The sequence below is a fragment of the Saccharomycopsis crataegensis genome (genome assembly GCF_037102585.1).
Source record: "Saccharomycopsis crataegensis DNA, jcf7180000000087, whole genome shotgun sequence".
Lineage (NCBI taxonomy): Eukaryota > Fungi > Ascomycota > Saccharomycetes > Ascoideales > Saccharomycopsidaceae > Saccharomycopsis > Saccharomycopsis crataegensis.
The window spans coordinates 461,571-483,094 of NW_027043831.1; the positions used below are offsets into that span (position 1 = coordinate 461,571).

General features: G+C 36.3%; 7 protein-coding genes across 7 annotated transcripts; 4 read left to right on the top strand and 3 right to left on the bottom strand. All coding sequences in view use genetic code 12, as the record gives it.

Annotated features, from left to right (window-relative positions):
* Nucleotides 1-309: 309 nt before the first annotated feature.
* VPS75 (Vps75p) lies at nucleotides 310-1,346 on the top strand (the record flags this gene model as incomplete). The annotated part of the gene is made up of 2 exons (XM_064998989.1): nucleotides 310-326; nucleotides 437-1,346. The coding sequence occupies 2 exons, from the start codon at nucleotides 310-312 to the stop codon at nucleotides 1,344-1,346; spliced, it is 927 nt and encodes a 308-aa protein (XP_064855061.1).
* A 3,986-nt stretch (nucleotides 1,347-5,332) lies between these two features.
* Nucleotides 5,333-10,132, bottom strand: DASC09_053910 (uncharacterized protein; the record flags this gene model as incomplete). The annotated part of the gene is made up of 1 exon (XM_064998990.1): nucleotides 5,333-10,132. The coding sequence occupies one exon, from the start codon at nucleotides 10,130-10,132 to the stop codon at nucleotides 5,333-5,335; it is 4,800 nt and encodes a 1,599-aa protein (XP_064855062.1).
* A 1,476-nt stretch (nucleotides 10,133-11,608) lies between these two features.
* Nucleotides 11,609-12,517, top strand: JJJ3 (Jjj3p; the record flags this gene model as incomplete). Its single annotated transcript, XM_064998991.1, has 1 exon — nucleotides 11,609-12,517. The coding sequence occupies one exon, from the start codon at nucleotides 11,609-11,611 to the stop codon at nucleotides 12,515-12,517; it is 909 nt and encodes a 302-aa protein (XP_064855063.1).
* A 930-nt stretch (nucleotides 12,518-13,447) lies between these two features.
* SUI1 (translation initiation factor eIF1) lies at nucleotides 13,448-14,086 on the top strand (the record flags this gene model as incomplete). Its single annotated transcript, XM_064998992.1, has 2 exons — nucleotides 13,448-13,478; nucleotides 13,788-14,086. 2 exons carry the CDS (start codon nucleotides 13,448-13,450, stop codon nucleotides 14,084-14,086), a joined length of 330 nt encoding a protein of 109 aa, XP_064855064.1.
* Nucleotides 14,087-15,408: 1,322 nt separating this feature from the next.
* Nucleotides 15,409-17,940, bottom strand: DASC09_053940 (uncharacterized protein; the record flags this gene model as incomplete). Its single annotated transcript, XM_064998993.1, has 1 exon — nucleotides 15,409-17,940. One exon carries the CDS (start codon nucleotides 17,938-17,940, stop codon nucleotides 15,409-15,411), a length of 2,532 nt encoding a protein of 843 aa, XP_064855065.1.
* Nucleotides 17,941-18,215: 275 nt separating this feature from the next.
* DASC09_053950 (uncharacterized protein) lies at nucleotides 18,216-19,686 on the bottom strand (the record flags this gene model as incomplete). Its single annotated transcript, XM_064998994.1, has 2 exons — nucleotides 18,216-19,280; nucleotides 19,354-19,686. 2 exons carry the CDS (start codon nucleotides 19,684-19,686, stop codon nucleotides 18,216-18,218), a joined length of 1,398 nt encoding a protein of 465 aa, XP_064855066.1.
* Nucleotides 19,687-20,560: 874 nt separating this feature from the next.
* Nucleotides 20,561-21,325, top strand: HMRA1 (Hmra1p; the record flags this gene model as incomplete). Its single annotated transcript, XM_064998995.1, has 3 exons — nucleotides 20,561-20,794; nucleotides 20,851-21,204; nucleotides 21,269-21,325. The coding sequence occupies 3 exons, from the start codon at nucleotides 20,561-20,563 to the stop codon at nucleotides 21,323-21,325; spliced, it is 645 nt and encodes a 214-aa protein (XP_064855067.1).
* Between the last annotated feature and the right edge of the window lie 199 nt (nucleotides 21,326-21,524).

Here is a 21,524-nt window from a genome sequence, read left to right on the forward strand (position 1 = left end):
TTGTTTTTTTTTTTTTTTGTTCCGCATTTTTTTTATATTTTTTTTTTTTTTGCCGTTTTTAATTAGAATATAAATGCTCTGCTACTGTGTGGTGTTTTTCTTTCATTTTATGTAAAAGATTTTATACATATTGTTGTAACCCTTTTTATTCCAAGTACTCATATAAAATTTCAAAATTTATATCTTCCAGCTGCATGTTGAGGCAATATCGGCGTGATTGATGCGGGATGTCAGCGATTTTCTTCAAATTACGAAAACAGTCTGTTTACTTTTGAAGTGCTCATCCCCAGATTGACATTAACTGACGCCATGGCATCCGAAGAAAAGTATGTAATGTCTGAGACAAGGTGAGATAAGATCCTCAACAGAATGAGAATCTCTTCTACTTATTTGGCTTCAAGGTTTATGAACGAATGCCTTACTAAACATTATTTAGCAAAGATTTACAAGAGGCACTTAATGTGCTATATGAGTGTGAAACTGAAACAATACACCTTGAGAGACAGTTGGAAGTGCAACGACTCAAAAAAATTTCCAAGATCTATGAGAGGCGTCGGCAATGTGTTATGAATATTGATAAATTTTGGTACGTTGTGCTCAGTCAGCATGAAGATTTTGCGGAATATATCAAGCCGGTAGAGTACGGGTATTTTGAATACTTGAAGGATTTGTACGTGACTTGGGAAGTCGCAGAGATGGATTCTGGAAAAGAACAAAAGCAGCAAGAAGGAGAAGATCACAAGAAGAAGATTGAAAACCCTGGAAATTTCAGCGTGACGTTCGTGTTTGATAATGAAGGGAATGTAAATACCGTTGAATCCCAAACCATCACCAAGAAATTCTGGAGCATTCCCAATGAACAAGAAAATAGTAAGGATCTGAATGAAGTGGACGCATTTGATCAAGAAACCAGACTCGTTTCTGAGAAAGTTGATGTCAAGTGGCCGAAAGAATTGCTCACTGCTTCTGATTTGGAGAAACGGAAATCGTTCTTCAGTTTATTTGAATGGACCGGGAAAGAAAAAGACGATTTCAACAAGAGTAAAACTAAAGTGAAAGGAGAAGAAGTAGTCGATGATTTTGACGATCATGAATTTAAAAAGAAAACTCGAGGAACATTGTTGGAAGTGGAAGATTTGATCAATTTGTTTGTGGAAGATATCTTCCCTAATGCCGTGAAGTATTATGCAGCAACACAAAACGATTCATTACAAGAGGAGTTGGAGGATGATGAGGAAAGCGAACCAGAATTGGAAATCGATGATGATGAAGAAGAGGAGGACGAAGAAGAAGAAGAAGATTATGATGATGAAGAAGGTAACAATAAAAAGAGAAGAAAGATATAAGTGTAATTTTGCCAAACTCTTTGCAGTATCAAACTTTTGACAGGCAGAGCACTACTTGCTGTTATTGCTATTGATATCTTTATAAAGTAGCTTAATGTTCTCTGATTGGATCTAATTTTTTTTTTTTTTTTCTTTTTTTATATATTCCGTCACAATATGCTTGTAGATAGTTCTGGACTACCCCCAAGCTCAAAGCCACCGAATGGTTATTTGTTTTGTTATATTAAGCTGGAGCCGAAGTAGCTCAAACGACACATTTAAGAATAATTTCAATAGATACTTTCCAGCGGGAATCATACCCCTTTGGAATAAATAGTTCTGTGATAGCAGCCACCATTAGAGGAGAATATAACCCCATTTTGTACGGTAAAGAATTTTTATATTCTAAAATTACCTCGGAGACGCTGAATGTTCCATTGCAGAAAATTTATTAGTTTTTCCAATATAGACTTTGAATCAATACACAAAATAAGATCGTTAATAAGGATAAATGTCTATGTTATCTCTCGTAGCCTTTCAAGAAAGATACTCAAAAAGTTGAAAGTTTTAACGAGTCCTTTTACTTGCAAAAAGCATATTATCACATTAATGGCGAGAAAAAGAAAGCCAGCTCAAGCAGAAAACGACAGAAGCGACACTGAAGCTACAAGAAATTTCAGAAGAAAAGAAAAAAAAAAAAAAAAAAGTACAGTAGGTCTATTTTCTCATTTTCATTTCAAGCCGTTTATTCCCAGCACAGCTGGCTTTATGAGGAAGTGTGCTTCTGATTTATCACCCGTCCCTGAACCAGCTCACTCTCTGTTGATCCTGCCCCCTGTAGATTCCACACTTCAATACGTGAGCCTGAAGTAACTAGGTACCCGCCTGCTACTGTAATCGACAATAAAGAACATAAAGTTTTACACCCTACAATAAAGGAGACAACTGGAAAGATTAGTCGATGGTTCCTAACTACCATAGGAGGGAAAGCTTCCCCACCCACCTGCAATCAAGATCGGTACGCTTAATAAAGTCATTACCCGCAAACCAATCCTTTTTCTGTGCTTGGTCCTGGGCCTATAAAAGCTGTTTTCAAACCCTACACTTGATTCAATTCCACCAGTAACAGGCAAGAACTGTTTAAAATCACCAGCAAATATATCAATAGTGTCTCTATATATGTGTGACTAATTCTATCAAAAGCCTTTTCCATATCCACTATTAGTATCAGTCTTTGTGTTCAATATGTTGCTCATTTCATTTGCATTGACAGGATAAGTTGATGCATCTTGGAATCCAGCAAACAGAAATGTACAATTGATTTTGGTAACAAATGATGATTAAACTTTAATAATATCCATACATAATTTCAAATCTTCTCCCGTTTTGTTGTTATTGTTGGAAGAAATTTCTTTACATACATGGGGGAAGTTTCTGTGAAGATTTCATCGAAGAAAGAGAGGCACTGGAAGGCTTGTGTTGTGATCTTCCATCTTCCTTGAAGAAAAGATCATAAAGGTTTCTGGTGGGGATTGGTTTGGTGGGCTCTTCTTTCTTTCAATAGAAATCCTTCCAAGTCTTGTTTATGGGGTATATAGAATACACCACTTGGCTTGACTTCACTGCAACAGTGTTCCTTTTTTTATTCTTTAACAGAGAAGTCAATGAACAAAAATATTGAAAACATTATTGTTGACGAACTGTATTGATTATGAATGATCATTTGTTGTTGAACCGTCGTGCTAACCTCACCAACATCAACATTATTATTGATGATATCTAAAATTAACTGAAATTGAACAATAAAATAATGCTAAAATTGAACAATATAATAATGCTAAAATTAAATAAATTATTAAGATCAACTGGTGTATTTGGGTTCACATCTCAATTTCCCATTGAATGAAAACCCCAGCCTTTATAAAAGATCAGAGATAGCGAATCATGTTTTCCTAGCCTCGCGCATGTTTCTATAAAACTGACACTCATGCTCACCGAGGGTTTCCTAAATAATATAAAAAGGCCAGTACCTATCGGCAATTTATCAATTTATCATGCCAATTTTAATTGTTTGTTTGTTGCTTATTCACAAAGGTGTTTGCCATTCCGTATAATTTTAAAGTACGGATGGATGGTCCATGGCTCGGTGTTTTTGCGCTCGCTGCCAATAAATTATTTCTTGTAATGTAAGTTGGCTCTCATTTTAATATATATGAGATGTTATATTACAATTCATACATTCGTAGTTGTATGAATAAAATAAAAATAAAATGTGGATTAGGTATGAAAATATGCTGGAAAGTTATTGCGTGAAGATTTAAAACCAAAAACAAGAAAATAAAACAATTCCAAAAAGTTCGTACTTATTAATATAGTAGTCCGACCTTCTCAGGAGCATTCTAGACAGTGCTAGAACGATAGTTTTCGAGAAAGTAATAGAAACTAGTAATAATAAGAAAGTATTGATAATACCTTTAACCATAGATTATGCTGACATCCCTTCCCTTAGAATCAATCAAGCTTTGGGTGCTGTTTCAAATAAGCATTCACTAGTTGCGCAGCAGTTCTTTTCAAAATCACTAAAGCGGACCCATTCAGTGGATTGGTCAACGAGGGTTGGCTAATAAAAAGTGGCCCTTTGTCTTTTTCTGATGATTCAAAATTTCAATGATGCCTGCCACTTCAATCGCGTCCTTATAGGCTCCAAAGGTTGGTGCTTCTGTTATTGGGAGGGCGGTGAGCAAGGCTTCAGTGGCATTATTCTTTCGTCTCAATTGGCAAATGTGGGAAAACAAATTGCACTTTGCACTTTTTTTTTTCTTTTGTAGAACATGGTGGGAGTTCTAATTCATAATTAATGGCACTGATCTTTTGGTGAATGGTAAAAGGTCCGACAAATTTTGTTTTCAAATGATCTTTTAAGTTTCTTGTTGTGTGTATAGTATCACCAAATGATAGGAGAAGAACTTCAGCATCAATAAATACAATGTCACCAGCTTCAAATTCGACGTTCTTGTGTTTGAAATTGTAACTTTATTCTTCAAAACTCTGGTTCATAGCAGCGTTTGCTACATTCCTCATTCTGTCTGTATACTCGGTGATATCATCAGAATCGATCGAATATGTTATGAAATTATGATAAAAGATAAATGAGCAACTAATGGTTGAATCAAGCTCAACATCTTGGGATTAGTGAAAGCTTGGAATTTTGGCCTGAAATAAAAAGGATAACGTGCGGCACCTTCGCCCTAGACCTTTTCCTTCCCCGAGTCAAGTTTGTAACTAATGGAAAGTGGAGAACTTGGAGGAAAACCGTGGTCGACTTGATAAGCATTCAAACCTCCTGGATTGGTTTTTTGGTGTACTGTTCAATGTGAATACAGTAAATGGAAGAAGTGAAACCCAATCATTATTGTCGGAAACAAACATTCTCAAATAATCTTCCAAAGTTCTAATCGCCCTTTGGGCTTTTCCATTGGATTTATGATGAGCAGTGATTGATAATTGTTGCTTGATGTTGAAATTCTCTAATAATTCGGTAACAAGTGAACTGGCAAAAGCAGCTCTAGAAAATTCTAATATCAATAACGGTCCCAAGGCTCGATGGTCCAAAAAAAAATTTCATCATCGATAAAAATACTCTTAAGGTTGGTCCAGTCCCCGCTGGATAGATACAATTTCACAAGTTTTCAAAATAATTAGCAATAGAACCATCCTTTAAAATTAACATACCCTTCAAAAAAAAAATAAAAAAAAAAAAAAAATAAATAATAATAATAGCAAACAAACAAACAAAATAATAATAATAATAATAATAATAATAATAATAATAATAATAATAATAATAATAATAATAATAATAATAATAATAATAATAATAATAATAATAATAATAATAATAATAATAATAATAATAATAATAAATAACTAAACAAGATAAATAACTAGGAAAATGAATATATATATTATCAAACTTTCTAACACATGCTTGATCTTCTTGTATAATACTAAAACCCCTGGCCATCATCATCGACCACAAACCTTCTAATCTCTCTGTCTTCGGACTCGGAACGATCATGATACCCTTGTTCCTCTTCATTATCTAAATAGCCCTCATACACCCGATGATACCGATTTCTATCATTGCTGCCATGATGACGCATTCGATCATTACTTTCTTGGATTAGATCAACCACCATTAACACCAACCCCACCCCACCTCTCACGATCTTCTCCCCAAGCCTCATCATGTCTCTTCTGATCAATGCTATCATTGAAATGTCTTTATGCACTTGTAAATACAAGTACCCTTCTTCTTCTTCTTCTTCTCCGTCTTCACCGCCATCACCTAACCTGATTTGATTATGAAACGTTCCTAGATAAACGTACTTGATCGTCATGTAGCCAATAATCACCATCCCGGACAATATAATAACCACGAATACCAATAAACGACCACCACGTAATCCAATATGGATATCGTCGAATTGGCGTTGTTTCCCAGGACACGCCGTGGTCACCGATCTATCTAGACCCAACCCCAGCTTCGAATCACATTGGGTAATAGACGCCTTACGGTACCCGCTCGGCAATTGGTATTCGACAATATCGCTCATTTCTCCACAGAAAACAGAGTACTGCTGCTCAATCACCGATCGCAATTCATCAATGATTTGACATTGCCCATGCTTGTTGGTGAAGTAATTGATATCACATTCGAAATCGATCTCGACACAAGTACAATAACCAGCGATTTTCCCATCTTCATCTTTAGGAACCGCGTCCCCAATATGGCATACCGAGTCGGGTTTTTTCCGGTAATAAATCATCTCTTTCCCAAATAAACATTTTCTATGCTTGTGACCTTCAGGATGGTACGGGGTCCAGGTTTCGAAATCACTCAGACCAATATACGGATCGAACTTGCAGTTCCTGTTCAATAACTTCGCGAAATCAACGGGGTAAATCATGGTATGATCAGTATTGAATATCAAAATTTTTTTAGAAGTATCGGTGTGTACCGTGGCAATTGACGAGATTTCAATAGGAATATCGGTGAAATTGATCAGCTTCCAAGAATTCCCTAAATCAGTAGAATAGTGAATTTCTGAAGTGATACCCACCGCATCAATCATAACCATCACCGCTCCACGATCCCCAAATGCAAACTTATGCGGGCCTTTGGCAACCTCTTTCCAAGTGATCCCGGCATCAAGTGACATAAACGTATCACAATTCTCATAGTTGGCCAACGCCGCCCCGACATTCCCCACCAGCATCAATACTCCTACCGTGGATGGGGAAGAAATCGATTTATTCTGAAGATCTTTGCCGTGCAAATGTAAAGAACAATCTATTGGGGATTTCCCATGACACAGGTATTTCTTGCCATTAGAATCCTCATCTGGTGGGGTCAAGTATCGCCAACTTGTCCCATCGTCAAAGGTTATTTGCGATTGAATAATTTTGTCGTTGACGTTGAATCGACTATGATCCTCGGGTTTCATAAACCTTCCGGCGTTCAACACCGAATTGACCACCACCACCCCATCGAGACCAAACAAGTTTTGAAATTCCACCCCCGACGACGACCCATTATAATCAACATTGGCCTTCATTAAGGTGAATTGGTCCCCGTGGGAATTAGATTTATAAATATCGCCAAACCTTCGACCCTTGTCATTCTTAACATGGTCATTCATCACGAAGAATTGGAAATTATCACCACCAGCAGCAGCACCAGCAGCACCAGCTTGTTGGGTATTGAGGTACCCGTAATCTTTCAAATCAAATAATACTAATTGATCCTGGTGGAAATTGGATCTATATGGTAATGATTTATTTTTCCAGGTTTCGCCATTATAACTACTAAACAACTGGATTGACTCAGTGGTATCATTGACGGTCACCCCAATCAACACTTTTTTATGATCGGCCCAAAATGATATCAAGTTGGACAAAATTGGGGTCTCGCTGGCGAAAAAATCATTAGACGATACTAATTTCCCGTTCCCGTTTTGTTGCAAATGTGAACAATAAATTAAAGCACTATCATCGCCGTTGTCGAGGTGATTACTGGCAAAGACACATCCGAGCATCACATTGTCTTGTAAAACTTTCCAGGAGTTCCCTAAATCGGTGGAAATATACGACACTGATCGGCCATCACTCACTTTCCCGGTGAAGATTACCCAGTTACGGTGCAATTTATTGTATTCGATTTGCAATGCTGATAAGATCTCCAGGTCTTGTTCTTGAAGTGGCATCATAAAACTTCTCCAATGATACCCATTATCATGAGAATAAATGACTTTGCTCTGCAATGTGATCAACGATACTCTTCCGTTATCCAAATCCACAGAATAATTAATGATATCGTAAGCCGACCCCACTTGGTGCCAATCAACACCGTGTGAATAAGAAACGAATGCTTTGTTAGTGGAAGTTAGCATGATAATTACTTCATCGTCCTCGTTGTTTTTTGGGTTATTTGTGGATAATAAATAATCAAATTTTTTAACAAACCCATCGAGTTCGAAAAACCAAGTATCAGCCACGTCATTAGCTTCATCATCATGGTACTTGGTAGCCTTTATTGCTTTGGCCAATTTTTCTGATGGGTTAGTATCTTTATAATCATCATCTTCCATGCCATCATAGTTGGCACACGGAGTCTCGACGTTTTCATCAAGTTTTAACCCGTTAACAGCAGTACACAAATTACCATCCTTGATCATATACCCACTAGGTTGCCAATACGCTTTGGTCTTGCCATCACAGAATTCATCCGATAAAAACCCCGCGGTTAATTCAGTCTTGTTGGTGATACAATTGCCATCAATGTCGGGGTAAAAATCAATGGCACATTCGTAATCCAATTGGGTGCAGTCACAAGGTTCTTTGGTGACGGAATTGATTTCGCCATCATTACTGATTCTGCAAACGGTTTCTGGGTTACGGCGTTGAAATGATTGTCGAAACCCATTGAAACAATGATCGTTGGCAGTAGTCTCGACAAAAAACTGGCCGAAATCTTTGGCAAGGGAACATTTGGGGAGACTTTCCAACAACTCGGTGAAATCTAACTGGATAATTTCACAGGCTGGTTGGGAATCAATAGAATCGGTGATCAACACGAATTTCCCCGAAGATTCACCGGGAGCGTTGATTAAATCGATGAATTTCCGTGGACCATTGTTCAGTAACTCGTAAGATTCCCATGTGGCGCCAAAATCTAAAGAGTATTTTATAACCAGCGAGTCTTTGGAGGAGTCAGGAACCGCCACGATAAGGGTGCCCTGGTTACCAAATTGGAAAAGGTGCGGACCATCCAATACTTTATGCCAATCGATCCCGTTGGAGGTGGAGATCCAAGTATCACCATCGGCGTAATTTTCCAATTTTTCTCCAAGGTTGCCAACTCCCATTATCACCGACGGAATGAATGATGAACGGTACTTACGTTCCACATGGTTGATATTTGTAGATTTCCGGATGATGGAGTGTAAATTTAATTGTTGTTGTTGTTGGTTGGATCGAATTTGCAAATTCTGCCATTGGTCGCCGTTATCAAAGGTTATCATGGTATTCAATCGCAATTCTTGGTCGAGGTTTTCAATTATTGTTTGGCCATTGGCGATCTGATTGGTCATGATGATCCCGTCGATTGGTGAAATGGGTTCATAGTCTATTAAACCGTTGGGGTTTCTATGGACGAAATTCAAAGACTCGGTGACGGAGATTTGATTTTTCATGACGTTGAATGACACTTTGAATAATTTCCCCATTTGGTCGTTTAATTTTTGTACCAACATGATGGTGTTTTGGTATGAGGATTTGACAAGATGATAATCTTGGATATCTGTAAATTCATGCGACGCCCAAACCGACCCATTGGAAGAGAGGTGGATTTTATTAGCGCCGGTGCCAATGTATAAGTTGTCGTAATAGTGGACCTGGTTAAGTTGCCCATCGCTCAATAAGGTTTCGTAGTCGTCGTTGTCAAACCAGTTTCTAGAGAGGATCAAGGATCCGGCACCGGTTACACAAATGACTGCTGGTTGAGCTTCATCGATGAACAAGCAGGTTGTGGCGACCTGCAATTTATTTGATGTTTTGAAATCATCTTGGGTGTAGTAAAATTGTTTCAAACAGTACCCATCGATATTATTGTCAATACAATTCTCGATGGCTGACAAGTATGATTTTCTGGAGTTTTGTTTGAAACTCAAGGGATAAGTTTCGTTGAAATTATTTAGAATGACGTCTTTGCTCAGCAATTCTTGGGAATTGTACATTTCTATCCTGTCGGCTACTCGTACGACCTCCCAATCTTTACCGTAATTCTGTGATTTGAACATGGCATTGGTGTTAGTGGTCAACAACAATTCGCCATCGATGAAGTGATTTTTGATCAATTTGAGCAATTTGGGAGAGCTGGGTAGTTTCTGGTGAGGATGTTTTTGTTTATTGTTATAATTGGAAATGATCTTATCGGTATCTACTGCGTGCCATTTGCCGCCAAAGTCCTTGGAGATCATTACTTGATCGTTGGAGTGCTGGATGAATAGCACGTTGGGGGATTTGGAGAATATTATGAGTTCTTCATTGACGATGCCACCGAACCTGGTGGTGGTGATTTTGGGGTGGGCAAAGTTGGCATTTAACGAGGGATTGTCTGATGATGATGATGATGATGATGATGATGATGATGATGATGATGATCTGGTGTTTATTTGGGGGGCTGATAAGGTAGGGGTGGTGAGGCACAATAGGAGCAGGATGAGGAGGAGTGGGGATGATTTCATTTTATTATTTGTATTTTGTGGTATTTGTAAAGTGACCGGGAGGGCATCTGGCAGTCTGTTTGTTTGTTCTAGTGGCGATGATGATGATGATGATGATAATCGGTTTGATTTGCGGTCGGGAAACTAATTAATCGTCTTTTTTTTTTTTTTTTTTTTTTTTTTTTTTTTTTTTTTTTTTTATGGGTTTTTTATCCTTTAAATTACAGCTGTAGAGAAAAAAAAAACAAAAGAATAGAAAATTAGTGAGGTTGATTGATTAGATTGAGGTGTCAAGAATGGGGAGTGCCATGGGTGTTGATTGTCATTCTTGTTGATGATGATTTTATACTGGTGTGGTGTGTAAATATATAAAGATATATATATATATATATATATATATATATGATTGTTAGGATGCCATACATATCACATATCATCTTGTGCTGCTGGCTGGAGAAATGGTGATTATTGATGGGGCGACAGATAGATACCCTTGATTGGTTTAATATTGTCAGATCTGCGGAGGGAGGGGGTAATTTACAGCTAATGTTGAGAGATTAATTATATCGTGTGTTTTTTTTGTTTGTTTGTTTGCTTTTCTTTTGTTTGAGAAGAGCAGAAAATGACTCGGATTTGGCCTTTACCCTTACACCCATAAGTGGTGATAGATGGGATATAGAAGTATCCACCAAGATGGCTGTGAATTCACCCACCACCTGAAACGCACTTACTTACTAATTAAACAAACCACAGGAAAAGAATTCGAAGGAAACGAAATGGAAAACGAAATGGAAAACGAAATGGAAAACAAAATAGCGACAACAATGTCAAGAAAATAATAAAAAATATCGCGGTTTGCACCACCACCTCCTGTAAGTCGGCAAAAACGACTTGACTACTATCGTAATGCTAATAGAAAAAAAAGAAAAGAAACAGAAAAAAAAAAGGCCACTAAAGAAAGCTTCGATACACCCACCCTAATTAATATAATTAACCATCGAAGCAGCATTAGCATTAGCATTAGCATTCCCTTCTGTGCCAATTTCAGGTCAGAAGAAAAAAAAAAAAAAAAAAAAAAAAAAAAAGTCGATTTTTTTTTTTTTTTTTTTTTCTGATTTCTCCTAATAAATTGCTTTCTCTCTGTACTTTACTTTACTCTACTTTACTTTCCTTTACTTTACTTTTCTTTTCTTTTCTTTTCCTTTTCTTTCCTTTCCTTTCCTTTCTCTATCTTGGGGATATTTATATTTGATAATTGATAATTGTTTGTTTTGGTATTTGACATTTGACATTCGATAATTGTAATGAATTAGTAACCCCTTCCTCACCACCACCAACGACAACCAACAAAAGGGAAATACATAAATAAATACATACATACCATACCATACCATACCATACCATACCATACCATACCATACCATACCATACCATACCATACCATACATTTACCCTACACTGCACTATACTATACCACAAATGACTTGAACACAAAAGATGAGTTTCCCCAATGATAACGACCTTACTTCTACAACTCCTGTCTCTTCAAACAGTGAAATCGACCCTATCAGTCCTGTCAGTATCAGTGAAATAAACAGCCAGCCTGGCCACCATCATATCTACGCTAATAGCCCATCGACAATATACATGGACAGCCACCACCACAACCATCACAACCATCACAACAGCAACCCCCGGCCAACCGAAGGCCCACCGCTGCCTCACAGTGGAAGTAATTCACAACAATACGACCCTACTTATCACAAAATCTCTCCTCCTCCTCCTCCTCCTCCTCCTCCTCCTCCTCCTCCTCCTCCTTCCAACGACTTCCAATACCTCACCCATTACCAAGTGCTAGGGATTTCCCAAAACGCGGATTTACAAATCATCAAGAGTGCATATCGCCATTTATTCTTTGCGTATCACCCAGACAGAACCGGCGATCATTCGGCTCAAAACATTGATTTCATCACCAGACTCCAAGCAGCTTATCAAGTATTGTCCGACGATTTGTCCAGAAAGACTTATGATCTCCAATTGACCAACACCGCCGCAAAATCAAATTTAATCAGCTGCCAGCAAGCCGATGGGTTGGAAACGTTCAGTCTTGATACGTTTACATTCACCGAGCAGTTTGACCAGAACCGGGTGTTGTGGCAAAAAGACTGTCCTCGTTGCAAGCTGCAGAACAGCATCAATTTGAGTGATTGGGACTTGGAGAATTGCGGGACAAAAGTCGATAACGAAGGTGGGTACTTGATTGTGGTGCAGTGTGGTGCCTGCAGTATTTGCATCAATGTCAGTTACTACGATTTGGATGATGAGGACGGTGATGATGAGGAAGAGTGGCCAAAGCCAACTACAACAACAACAACAACATCATCATCATCATCACCAACATCGTGATGGTGATGGTGATGGTGATGGTGATGATGATGATGATGATAATAATATAATAATACTAATACTAATACCAATAATGATAATAATAGAAGGAAGAACTTTTTTTCAATTCCCATTTTTTCTTTTCATAATTTTTCAGTTCAGTGTGTTATACGTGAGGCGAATTTTCCTATATACTTTTTCTTTGTTTTTGTTTTGTTTTGTTTTGTGTTATTTTCTTTTCTTTTCTTTTATTTTATTTTATTTTCTTTCACTTATTGTTCATTCCTTCATTTTGTTGTTGTTTATTCTTTTGTTTGCCTAGAGAAAGGATCGATGCTCCGGTGTGTTTGAATTTGATTTGATATCCATTTGTTAACATGTTCCTAATAATTTATCATTATTAATTATTTATTTATTTATTTATTTATTTATTTATTTATTTATTTATTTATTTATTTATTTATTTATTTATTTATTTATTTATTTATTTATTTATTTATTTATTTATTTATTTATTTATTTATTATCTATATTTTTTATCTATAGTTATTGCTCTTCTGTTTACTACTCTTTATTAAATGATGATAGAATGTTGATTGTGGATTGTGGATCGCGTAAGAATAAGTTGGTTGGCTGCTGGCGCTGTTTGCCTGGTGTCGGGATGTGAAGGGTTTTTTTTTTTTTTTTTTCTTTTTTTCTTTGGGGAAGTTTTTTTTTTTTTTTTTTTTTTATTTTTTTAGAGGAGGAGGAGAAACCCTCGCCGTCCGTCGCCAACTTTTTTTATTCCCATCGCCACCATTCATCTATCCATCTGGAGAAGAGACATTTTATAGCTACATTCCTATAGCACAGAAAGAACATCCTCGTTATTTCTTTCTCTATAAACCATCTTATTACTATCAACGTCCCATCGTTTGTTTGTTTGTTTGTTTAACCCCTACAACATAGTTTATGACTTCTATTGAGAACCTTAAGTCTTTTGGTACGTATTATCTCTCTCATATTGGTGATTTGATTTTCATAAAAAGATCCCCGGCGTTCTATGTCATTATTCAATACTCTTCTTCATAACAGGCGGCTAAATCTATTATTACGATGTGGGGATTATCCATAATAACATACATTTATTTTCCTTGTATAATAATAAATAATACTTTGCCCCCCCCCCCCTGACTCGATGATGACATTCACCCACCCACCGGCCGGGGCGCTACAACAATGATTATCATTCCTACTTTGCCACCCTCCTAACACTCTCTTCTGACATACCTTACTTACTAACACTCTCCAGATCCATTCGCCGACACTGGTGACGACGATTCTCAACCAACTAACTACCTCCATATCCGTATCCAACAAAGAAATGGACGTAAAACTTTAACCACTGTACAAGGTTTGCCAAGTGAATACGACTCTAAACGTATCTTGAAAGTTTTGAAGAAAGACTTTGGTTGTAACGGTAACGTTGTCAAAGACGAAGAATTGGGTGATGTTATCCAATTGCAAGGTGATCAAAGAGCTAAAGTTTTGGAATTTTTGACTACTCAATTAGGGCTCAAGAAGAAAACCATCAAGGTCCACGGTTTCTAAGAGAAATATTATTATTATTATTATTATCATAATCATCATCATCATCATCAACCATTGCTTTTTTTTTCAATTTATTTTATTTGTCACTCTCCCCATAGCGTGTGAGTTCTTGACTGACATTTTAAATAATTGCTTGACGGTATCCCATTAAAATTTTCCAACAAACTGATACTTATTGCTGTTATTATTGTCCAAAAGACAGTTTTAGTATTTTATCAAAGTTGGAATATTAGTTTTGCTAGCTTGCTTGCTTGCTTGCTTTTTTTTTTTTTTTTTTTTTGTGTGTTTGTGTCTGGTGGCTCAAATTTTAATCAAGTAGTTTGTTTGCATCAGGTCATTATCCTTTTTTTATTCTTATTTATTATTATTATATATATATATATCATCTAGTTATGGAAGTCGATATAGTACCGAGAAATATAATGCTGAGTATATAGAATATATTTAATATTTATTGTAGTGGTGATTATTATATGTTGAAATGGGTGAGTCATTTGAGAGTTTCATTATTGATATTCTTCCATTGACAGTCAGTCAGTCAGTTCATTGACATAGGTCAATCTAATTTTCGGAGGATACGAGATAAGAAATATCATAACAAGAGATATAGAAGAGATAAAAAAAAAATATATGTAACAAACATCATATCAAATGATACAAGATAAGAAAAAAACCTCAATCATCAAAAAGATACACCGCAAGAAATACCCATCCCATATACCACAAAAAGTCAGAATCATCTAATATCTATCTATCTGTTTGTCTATCTATCTATCTATCTATCTATCTATCTAAATAGTAGCTCCCCCAGAAGGAATTAATAAATCCAAATATATAAAAAAAAAAAAATTCAAATATATAAGATGATTCCCAAATCTTTCAACAACCACAAAAGTTAGTAAACTATATACCATTTAGTAGTATATATCGATATATATATATATATATATATGAGTTCATCTGCCAATCATTTTATTGATCTGATCATTGGGAGGATCTCAACCTTTACGTCAATCCAACTAATCTTGCCTATTTATCCTATACTTACAAATGGAATATGGAATAATATTACTCTCAATGAGGATTCATATTTTAAACAAACCCATTCCTTTGTCTAATAAAAACACACCTCATTTCCAAAATTAAGATAGGTCTCTCCCAATACAGTCACAGTCAATAAATAATAATAAAAAACCATTTTAACACACATAATATACACACAAGCCATTCATCACATTTCAGCTATTAAATAATAATACATTTTTTGTTATATAATACATAAGCCACTTTCAGTCAATAATATAAATATATACAGTCATTCATTATTGATCACCCAATCTCACAGCAGTCATTTTTTTTTTTTTTTTTCTTTCCTTCCACACCGCACTGATCGCTCTTCCAACACTCTCAATATCAAGCATCAAACTAACATGCCCCAAATCACTGGAAATCTTCTCCACCACCAAACTTCCAAACCCTTCAATGTTCTCAGGCATTAACCAACGTTGATGGATCACTCCATCCCCCGGCCCAAAGAAAAAATCCTCATAGTTCCCTTCCATAATATCTTTTTCCCCATCGACAAATACCCCACGCACCGAAGGCACAGCATTACCGTACAATACCGATAATGGAGGATATTGTTCCTTGAGATCAGGATTAAACTTAAGCTCGTCCAAGAATTTCGCAGTCCGTGAAAGGGTTCGCGATAAATAATCGTACGATTGCTCCCACGTCATTCTATAACTTTTCGGCGTCGCCACCGTGGCGGCTTCCCGCTGTTTGGCAGGGAAATATGGCATTTCTAATGACCTTTTTGGTGAAATACTGGGGGTCGCCGAGGTCAACGAGGCCGAGGTCGATGTCGATGATGCCGGTATAATAATATCCGGCTTGCTAATCCTTGGTAAAAGTTTATTTTCAATCGATGATGCGATCTTAATCGGTGATGATGACAGCTTTATCGTTTCCAAATTACTTGTCTTGGTCTCAGAAACTTCGAACCCACTGGTTGGACTACCAGTACAAGTGTCACTTTTCCGCACCATCATCACCTCTTTTTCTTTCCATAATTTTTCAAACTCTGCTTCAGCCTTCTTTCTTTTCGAGCTCACCAACGGCGATAAATTATAATTCACCCAAGTGTCAGGATTGAATAAATCCAAATTTATAAACTCTCCCACATTCTTGTCCCAAAAGACATTGCCATGGCGTGGCAAAAATGCAAAACTCGATCTCATGAGAAAATTCGCTTCATCAGTCAAGATCTGTTTACTCAATAATACCGAATCACCAAATCTGATAGGACCCAAGATGTTAAGACATTCTGACGGAGTGCCAATATACACTAACCCATTAAACAATGTCGGATCTTGATTCATTACGTGGTGGGCCACCAACCCACCCATGGAATGCGCAAGCACAAGCACCCCTTTTCTTTTCTCGCGAGGCCCTTGATTACTCGGTAACGACTCCAAAAACGTCTTGAACCTCGCCGAAGATATATCCAATGATAATCTCCAGTCGTAACCGAATTCATGGACCCTTCTGCGACCATCGGCAGCCGAGCTCAATTTCTTGATAAGTTTTTTGGAAATATCAATCGGTCCAACGTTTTTCAACATCCCATCGGCGTAAATTTTCTGTTCCATTTCATATTCGTCGGCGTCTTCCGGACCCACCACTAAATCAACTTTCCGTAAATTCAAACCAACTTTGATGGGGATCCATAACCTACGATTGGTTTCTCGATCTCGTAAAATACTTCCCCGATACCCTCCCAAAATCACAATGTCTCCTTCGAGCTCGTCGAAAATCGTGTCGGAATAATAGATCCTGTCCTTGATCCGTTGATTGATGATATCGTTCATTGAATTGGTCAATGGTAGAGTACCTTTAATCGCGGTCTTCTTATCGCTTATATAATTCATGGCATCGATGGCAATGTTGGGGGTCAACGCTTTTCTAACGGCTCGTAGACGTGAGTTATCGGCGCCTTTGAAATTCTTATAAAGGTACGCCTCTTCAAGAGTTGACAACGAATTTTTTCTTTGGACTTTTTGCTTGAGTTCTTTGATATCATAATTCTGGGTGTTGATGAATCTGATTGAGCTGTCGTTATTGAAAAATTTTAATTTCGGCAAGATCCTAACCGAGCTCGGCAACATGTTCATTAAAGAATCACCAAAGGGTAATGAAAAAGAAAACACTTTGGGACCCTCGTTAATATTATTATTATTATCATCATCATCATCAGCATCATCAGCATCAACAACAATATTTGTGGAAGAAGGAATATCACTAGAAGTATGAGATCTTTTAATCGTTGAAACCGTGGTGGACAGGACTTTTGACCAGGAAAAGTTCCTCAATGTACCTTTTACTTTGATATTTTTCAAATATCCCGTATCAAGGGCGGTGAATCTTCGTTGTGGACGCATTTGTATTGGTTGATCCTCATCATGATCATCATTATCTTCTTCTTCGGATTCATTGTCTTCTTCAAGGATGGTGGTGCGGTTTTGTAAAGAAGAACCCCCAATGATCGAGGAAGCCATACTATGGGATATATTCCGCAGTAACCTATCATCTGACCGGGGGTTATTATTGAAATGACTATCATTAGAGAGGTCTGATGATTGATCATTCGAGTTAATTGTCCCTTGATAATACTCTATTGCTATTTCTTCTCCTTCTTCTTCATCATCATCATCATCATCATCATCATCATCATCATCTCCGTCAATTCCATCGGAATCTTCTTCTGGTCCGATCCAGCGATCTTGGCGCGGTCCAATTTCATCGTCTATCTCGTTATATTGGTCTTGGGAATTAGTGTTACTGGCAGTATTCATAGTTCATGATACTACTTTGATGACTTAGGCAAAAGATCGTAGTATTTCCGATACCTCCTCTTTTTTTTTTTTTAGGTTTTTGGTTTTGCTATTTTTTGTGTAAATGATTTTCAAATTTTTTTTTTTTTTTTTGCTTCACCTCAGTGAACATTTTACAAGGATCAGCCAGTCCTTCAAAAACTGCTGGCGAAACATTAAAGGAAAAATATAGAATGTATATTATATATAGTCCTCCCTCAAAATAGCTTTTGAAGAATCTTATTCAAATATTCTAATTACTTGGTACCCGTTGACTCAAATACTAGTGATTTATCTGTCATGAGAGAATCTAAGAATTCCATTTGACAGAATGCCACTGCAGGATAAGCCAGATATCTTTCTTTCTGATAGTTTCTTTCGTCTACTTGAGGATGCATAGAAATAAAATCTTTGGGGACTAGATAGTCTTGATTCATTATCTGGTGGTTATTATCCATCGCTAAATGGGAGTTAATAATAGTTCCAATCCCTAAATTTGGCTGTTCTGGAGGGCACTCATTACTGCTACTGTTGAATATCTCATTTAATTCATGTCCCAAAATGGTGCTTTGCTGATCAATAGTGTATTGATTCTCACTCTTCATAATTTTCATCGATTCCAGATATTTTGAGAAGATATTTTCATCTTCATCAATTTTGTCTTGATTTTGGTACTCAACATAGAATGGTAGAGGGAGTAAATCAGTTTGTGATGGGAAGGACAGTCCATCGCACTTAAGTAAATCTTGGTCCAAAAATCCAGTGAATTCACTGCTTTCCTGAGCCCCCATATTAATTTCTTGAGAGCATATTGTATTTTCTTCAATAAGTTTCAAGGATAAAAGTAGATTTTCATTCTTTGAAGTTTCTTTCTCTTTCGTGCTGATCTTTCTTTTCTTTTTAGTAGTTGATTTTGAAACGGAAAATTTAGAAAGAAATAACTTCTCTGGTCTTCCAGTTAGTTTTTCTGAATTTTTTTTTGAATTTCTTTTCTTTTCTTTGTTTTCAAACTCATAGTGCCTTGAATTTTTTTTAGTAATCTGTTGTGTCTGCTCTTTGGTGTATGATGTTGAACACAAATCAACATATTGTTTATCATTATTCAAAATTGAGCGCAGTTCGATGTTTTGTGGAGAGATTTTTCTCGTATTCTGTCTATGGTTCGTATTTCCTTTTATAGACTCAAGCATAATCTTCTCCTTAAAGTTTTTTGTTTTGAATCTCAACAGATCATTTGGAAACTTTTCTTGATGCCAGAGATTCTCAAAATAAGCTAAGTACTCAAAATAGTATCTAAAGTTATTGTCAGATTCTTTCCAAATCTAGATAATGTTAATAAAAGCTATATGCAAGAGTTTGATGTATCGTACAAAATACAATGCAGCTTTGACATACCTTCGCTGCAGCCTTGGATATAGAGGCATTTGAAATCTCTTCTTCTTCTCTAAGATATTTGCTGATGATATTTCTGGCAATGATAAACTGATTTCTTGGCCGAAAGCTCATCGATATTGCTTTTTCCTGCAGAGAGATAGGCGTAACTACTGTAGAGTTTATGGATTGTTGTTCACAGCTAATTATTTTATAGGTTTCATAGCTCACTTTTTTCACAGCATCGTTCTTTTTAACAGAAGGAAACTTTGTCTTTGAAAGTACAAGTTTTGGTATCTTTTCATCTTTCTTTGGAATTTTGAAGGTGAGTGAATAAATTTCTCCAGACGAATACATTTTAGCCAGATGTGAATGTAACAAAGTGGAACCAAATGGATAATAATGTGCCTAATTTTATTTTGAATATACCAATAAATCTTCTCACAAATTTTACGAGAGCTTTCCATTCATATAAATAAGTAAATGTTACTGGTTTTTTTTTAGAGGATCAGTAGAGTCTCGCCTCATTTGGGGAGATATGTCTTCGCATGTCAGCTATCAGTGAGTGTTCAAACACAGAATAGATTGAGATATCTAAAATATGAGGATATGATAATATTTTGCACAGTGAATTATAATTAATATCAAATCAAGACAGCTGCTCAAAATATGTATTGTATTATTTCTCAAGATTCTGTAAAGTATAAACTGAATTATTTGGAGTAGTTATTATTTATTTATTTTACTGTTGTTTGGGAAGGTCTCTATCTCCCAGGTCTTGCGACATGTCTGGTTAATGTAGCCCCAAATCAAAAAATGCGGGGCGGCATTACACCATAATAAGAAAGAATGCTTCAGAGCTCTCTAAACGGGACTCATTTTCTGCTAAAACATTTGTGAAATGATTTTAGCCTGTGTGGTAGATCACACAGACATACTATCCTAATCATTTCTCCTGAAATAACCTCGATGTTTTTTAGTATAAAAAACAAAAGAGTGAGTGTCAATCATGCAACTTAGCGGCTAAGAACGAAAGAGCATCGTAAATGTCTCAAATTAAAAGCCTCCTTAAATTTTTGACCATAATTTAAGAAAAAAAAAAAGGATAAGAGAAGAGAATGTGAGATAACTTCCCAAGAGATTTCTTATAATTAGAGGTCTCTCTGTCTTTCCAATAAACACCTTAATCTCAATTCTCCTCTATTGAATACTATAAACCAGAGCTCCAACAATGAAATTTAGCGAAACGACTGCAATCACCGTTGGTAATATCTCTAGAACTTTGGATCGAGGCATGAAGCTCATCTTGGAAGTCACAAGTGCTCCAAAAAAAAATCAGTTTTCAGAATTTCCATTTTATGAAGGGCGAAAGCTTTGTGACATTCCTGTTCTTTCAGATCAGCTTAAAAAAGATTATAAGCGGTCAATTGAAATGTATCAGAAATCATTAGAAGAAACTATAAAGGTGAGCATATATAATTTATTTTGATTTCAAATGGCTCATACTAACAATTTGAGCAGCTTTCTCAAGGTAGTACAAATGTAAATGGATACATTTTTGCAGATAGGAATATAATTTTCAAGAGATTTGAAAAAGAATTGATGTGTCATATCTACATAATAGAATCAGAATTAATGAGAGATGAAATAATTTTATCAAAATTAAAATATTTCTTACAATCGAACAATGTTAATGCCGATGCTTTTATTGAAGCTCACAATAACGAAAAAAAGAAATCAGGTAGAACCAGATACTCCAAAAGAACTACAACCTATTTAGAATCTGTTTTCCAGAAGAAGAGAAAATTGAATGCCAAAGAGCGAACAAAAATGTCTAAAGAGTCAGGATTGACTGGGAAACAAGTCAGAGTTTGGGTAAGCACAACTCGAACTATTTTGAATGAATATTAAATACTTGAATACTAACAAAGATTAATAGCTTACTAATAGAAGAGCCAGAGGTGGCCCATCCACTACTCCGGAAATAACAACATGATTACAAACGACTTGGGGTATGTTGCAATCGTTCTGTTTTCCTCTTTTTCTTTTTTTTGCTTTCTCATTAAAACCTGTTACCATTTAGTGATACTATGGAAGTATTTAACATTATATGTTTCTTTTTACTAATCTTAATACTCAAAAGGAATAAATCAATTGGCTTATTACGAGGGTTGTAGTTTTATAAAATGTTACTA